Raw genomic sequence first — 5,208 nt, 5'->3', positions numbered from 1 at the left:
ACATAAATGAACAGAAATGCTTACTAACAGGGTTGTAAACAACTTTGTGCACAACATTTGAGAGAAATACTTTTTTTGTGCATATGGAACATTTCTGGATGTTTTATTTCAGCTCATGAAACATGGCCCTAACACTTACATGTTGCTTTTATATTTGTGTTCAGTATAAACTAGCTGAAAAGGGCTTATCAAGACGACTGATTTAACCGAGTCGATTCGTCTCCACACTGCGCTCTCTGGTGCACGACATAAATGTGGGACTAGAAACACAATTGTTATGAATGAGATAGGATAAATTTTATTGCGTTTGCACTAGTGATACTACGGTAGCATCCAAGGGGTGCACACATATGATCCGTTGATAGAGGTAGCTAGTTCTCTGTGTAAATCAGTTGTGCGCTGACTTCTAGTTTATATTTTGGGGGTGTGGGGGAAGAATGAAAGAGGTCTTCCGCCAAAACGGACGAAATCATGAACGGCGCCGTATACATTTCGTTTTTTCAAGGTCAGCTGGAATCTGCGCTAGAGCAAGTAGTGCAACTCGCAGTCCAGGAAATAACCAAGACTGTTGGGTCAAGCTTGAGTTCTGTGTTAATGAAAACGGCCGTCAAAGAACAAGAAAACCAACGACTTAAGTTAAAGCTTAAATCACTGGAGTTCGAATGTAATGGGGTAGAAAATGGAGCCGCGTTCAACGGTGGCATGGAAGACAACGCGGCCACGGATCGAACAAAGCCCGAGACACACACCCCCAGCCACGGCACAGAGCGCGGCGTGCACGAAAACACTCAAAGACTGGATCAAAAAGGACGAGTAGTGGGTAAGGTTACTAGTTAGGCAAGGTTACTACCAAGGAACCTAGAGGTTTATACATTTGAAACAAGGCAATAACTCCATTCTGTAGTCCTACAGTCTGTTTGAACGCCGACTGCTTGTTTACGTGTCTGTGGCACAACGTAGCCACACACTCAGTTTACATATAGTGGTGAAGTCAACAACAGGACAAAGCACAGCATCCTGGTATAGGTATCCGCATAGAGCGGAAAAAGCTTGATAATAATAACCAGAGTTGATATGTAAATATGACGTGCAGTAGTAGCCTGCAGCACACTGGGAATCAATGACATGTGTGGTAAAATCTTGAGGATATGAAAAACGGTCGTTTTCAATGTGGTTCTATTACCTTGGTTTCTTTGTTTCACGTGGGTTTTATTTGGCTCAGGCATGTGTCCTTGTGAACGCTTACAATGGTTTCTTGTCTCGAGGTGTACACTTAACAATAATTATGTGTCGAGGCCAATTGGTCATCTGCGGTGACATTGTTGCCATTGAGATTGTTACAATGTACAAGTTGTAGGTTGAGAACTAGTGACAACATCACCGACCTTGTCACTGGTTGTCAAGCAAACGGTTCACTGAAAGGCTGCACATCCATCCCCATTCATTTTTCCTATCAGTGAAAATGATAGGCCTACTTATTGACTACTGCAACATACATCCCTTCCTACATTCTTCTCTGTAATTGAAGATGGGTTGGGATGAGAGGACCATCAGTGGTTGACAAGGCAGTGACGTTATTGTTGTTGAGCCTTTACTTAGCAGTGGCAGCAAAGGATAGGATACCTTTCCCCCCAATAATTCTCCAATGACAGTCACAAGCGCAAACCACCCCCACTCAGTTCTCAGAGGGGATACATTTAGGGAGAGGAGGGGTGTGAGATATTGGGGTGTGAGATATTAAATGGCGGGTGGAGGAGACACTGGGCAAGCTGTGTGTCATCGTGCCCCAAAATGCTGGGGCCATTGGCAGACCTTCAACTCAATTTGCACATTTTGGACAAAGCTGAGGCTGGAGCTGTATCTCGCCACTTATTAGGATATTTAAGTTGTGACGACCAGGGAGGCCATTTTGATGTTGTAGGTAAATGAAACCTGGCAGCAACATTCATCCTTCAGACACCCACACCGGTAGCTCCTCATACAGTGCATGATGTCATACTTACACAATGCAACAATAACAATTAGGCTAGTAGGCTTCTTCCTCTCTGACTCAGCTCAATTACTATTTATATCCTGTGGTTTTAACAAAAATGGGTAATTGTAGAGACCATGCTGCACAAAATCTCCACACAGTTTTCACACTTGATTTCCAACTTGATTTGTTTTCTTTCTCAGGGATTTGGACATGTAATCCATTCTCTTTTCTAATTATGTAAATCCGTGTGTGTAACACCCTGTTTGCTTTGTCAAGCGCCATTGTAGATGATCTAAGGTTGCCTGAAACCAACTAGGCCTATGCTGTCATTGTCTGCAGCAGCTTGGTGCTCTGCTGCTCACCACAGCTTTAAAGCAGTTGCCATCCCACTCCTACTTTAGTCAAATCGCATCAATGAGTACGTTTACATGCACACTAATAATTGTATATTAAACTGATTATGGCAGAAGGCTGAGTGTGGCATTAATAATGTAAAACACCTTGCTTATCTTAATCAGTGTACAGTCATAATGGAAGTAAGCATGCGCTGATCAAAACACCTGGTTTTCTGAGCAATCTTTAAAATATTTAGGACATGTTAACAACTTAATTGGCGTTCCAGCCGTGTATTTGGTCTACACATTTGCCAGCACCGGTTGTGCAAGCCTCCTTTTATGCACAAGTTAATTGAGTTTGGAAAAACTGTAAGTATGCATCTCAGAAATAGTTTTCACATACACATGTTATATGTCCAACCTCAGAACAAAGTAGTCTTCTCAAAAATAACACGGTCACTGTGGTAGAATGTTTATTTTGATTGGCGATTTTTCTGCATTTATCAAAAAATCCCATCAGAAGCCTGATTTTCAGGTGTCCATGTAAATAAGATTATTAGTGAATTTGTTATTCTTACAAAGCATGTAAACAATTTAAAGCTGCAATATTTAACTTTGGCGTCCCGGCCAAATTCACATAGAAATGTGAGTTTTATATATCTGTCAGGTCTAAAAGGCGGGTAGATCTGTTCGATGTGCGTTATTTCTATGATTCACATTCTTAAGTTTCGTTTTTGTGTCTTTTACTTCCGGTTTTGTACACCAGCTTCATGGAAGATATCTTTCACAGCAGTTGGGATGGTACAATTATTCTCAACACTATGTTTGCTTGTTTTGTCACAAACTGAAATTAGTTTAAGTATTAGAATTTTAGCACCCAGGAAATGGTGGAGCGATTTCTGCGTAGTGCATCTTTAAACAATCTATTAATCTGACTATCCACAATCTTATTATTGTGTGCATGAAACCGTGATCAATGACTCAGTACTTCAGTTTCCTCTCAGCTTCATCTGTAACTAAGACCGAACGCCCTCTCTGTGTGGTGATGGATATGTAAAATGTTTTCTCACCATGTTTTGCCCAACTTGTTTTACATTTACAACTTGTGGTTAAGAACAGAGGGTGCGAGTCATCGTGTGTGTGTAGGCCATTGTATGATTCAGCATGTCGGCTAGGCCTAGGCTTTCTACTACACAGGTGTTAATTCTTGGAAAGAGTAGTCTAGCTCGTTTGTCAGATATCATCATGGAGATATTTGCACTACAGTGTATGCAATGAAAAGTGTATTTGCTCTGTGATTGGATATGTTTGAAAATATCAAGTGTGGTAATTTGATTTAGCTTCAAAACCATTATGGGATCAGTGAAAACTTCCTTGATTACTTCAGGGGAATGTATACCGCTCCCAAACTATTGCAAAGGGGGATGTGACTGAGCTATCTGAGCAATGAAGCCTTCTCATTGAATCATATAGGATTCCCTTAAATATTTTACTGCTCTATAAAAGTAGGATATTTAATTCTAGTAATTCACTCATATTGAATATAACTAATGTATTGTCATTGCCACCATGGATGAAATACCCAATAAAACCTGCCTCACATTTTTAAACTGATTTTGATTGGTGTATTTGTAACAGCAACCAATCAAAAATGGAGAAATTGGCATTTATAAGGAAACCTCAAATCGGTCCCCTAGACACGTCTTTTCTGGGTCTCATTTGGTTGTAATCAATCAAGTGATTTTCACTTTCACAGTCTGGCAGTGCTACAACAAATCAATCAAGAGCCATTTAACATGGCTGAAATCTGTAACTTTTGAGTCGTTGTATTGCACAGGCGAATGTTAATACCCATTGCTGGTCACTAAAAAGTGGTTGATCTTAAACTTAATATGGAATGAATGTTTTTCTTAGTGTTTTGGGCTCCCGCAAAAAGGAGGGCCCCACTATGTAATATGTAGAGAAATGCTTCTAATAACAATGCTTCACAAGCAAGGGGTGTCAAGGCTAATGTGTAAAGCAGGGATGGACTAGATTCAAAAGGACTCAATGGCTGTTATTTTTCCAATTCTAATGGCTGAGCCAAAAATAGACCTTAACATTTTAAATGGATGAGACACCATTTTTCCCAAACCAAGTTTGGAAATAGTGTGGCTTGTGATTTCATTGCAGAATGCATTTCTGTTATTTGATTAAATCCTCTACACAAGTAATTGCAACTCTAGTCATTTACATAGTAGAAAATAGTCATTTTGGAGGGAAGTTTCCCTGCAAGGATACAGGGTTTTTGCCTACTGTGTTCAACAAATATCCTACAATGAGAGCATTGTGTGCAACGTGATTTTACATTTTTGTTTTTATTTTAACCTTAATTGGTGCCAACCTTCAAATGTCTCTATCTACAAACATATCAGCCATTGACCTATGACTAATCATTTCCTCTTAACTTTTTATTTCTAATTTCCTCATTATTTACTGATCTATTTCCTTATCAGAATTAGCGTACTGTCTTTCATTATAACTATTTTGTCTGTTTCCTTCTCTGCAGGTCAGCTAAAGATGGTCATGGAGCATGTGCTGGAGTTTGCTGTGTGCGAGCTGACCAAAATCGTGGAGGCCAGTTTCGACGACCTGCTCCTGGAGATGACCAAGAAAGAGCGGGAGCACAGCGCTCTGGAGGAGCAGTTACGCCGTGTGGCTCACCAGGAGAACGGAAAGGGTGGAGTGTCGAGGAGGTGTGGGTCGGAAAACACAGCATTTCCCAGCGGCTCAGAGGACACTAGGCAGGAATCCAGAAACGTCACAGTCAAAATTGTCCGGGGACCAAGGGAGCAAACGGAGACATCAAATGGTCTGTGTTTTAACATTAAAATTCTGTTCTAGTCAACATGACAATCA

At 40.6% G+C, this 5,208-nt stretch overlaps 1 protein-coding gene across 1 annotated transcript; it reads left to right on the top strand.

The window, feature by feature from the left end:
• The first annotated feature begins 332 nt into the window (after window positions 1-332).
• LOC135559541 (uncharacterized) lies at window positions 333-5,208 on the top strand. The gene is made up of 2 exons (XM_065006773.1): window positions 333-820; window positions 4,859-5,208. The coding sequence occupies exons 1-2, from the start codon at window positions 472-474 to the stop codon at window positions 5,191-5,193; spliced, it is 684 nt and encodes a 227-aa protein (XP_064862845.1). The 5' UTR covers window positions 333-471; the 3' UTR covers window positions 5,194-5,208.

The sequence above is a fragment of the Oncorhynchus nerka genome, linkage group LG21, assembly GCF_034236695.1.
Source record: "Oncorhynchus nerka isolate Pitt River linkage group LG21, Oner_Uvic_2.0, whole genome shotgun sequence".
Taxonomy (NCBI): Eukaryota; Metazoa; Chordata; class Actinopteri; order Salmoniformes; family Salmonidae; genus Oncorhynchus; species Oncorhynchus nerka.
The sequence above is the reverse complement of the archived record's forward strand: the minus strand, read 5'-3'. Positions and strand labels throughout refer to the sequence as shown.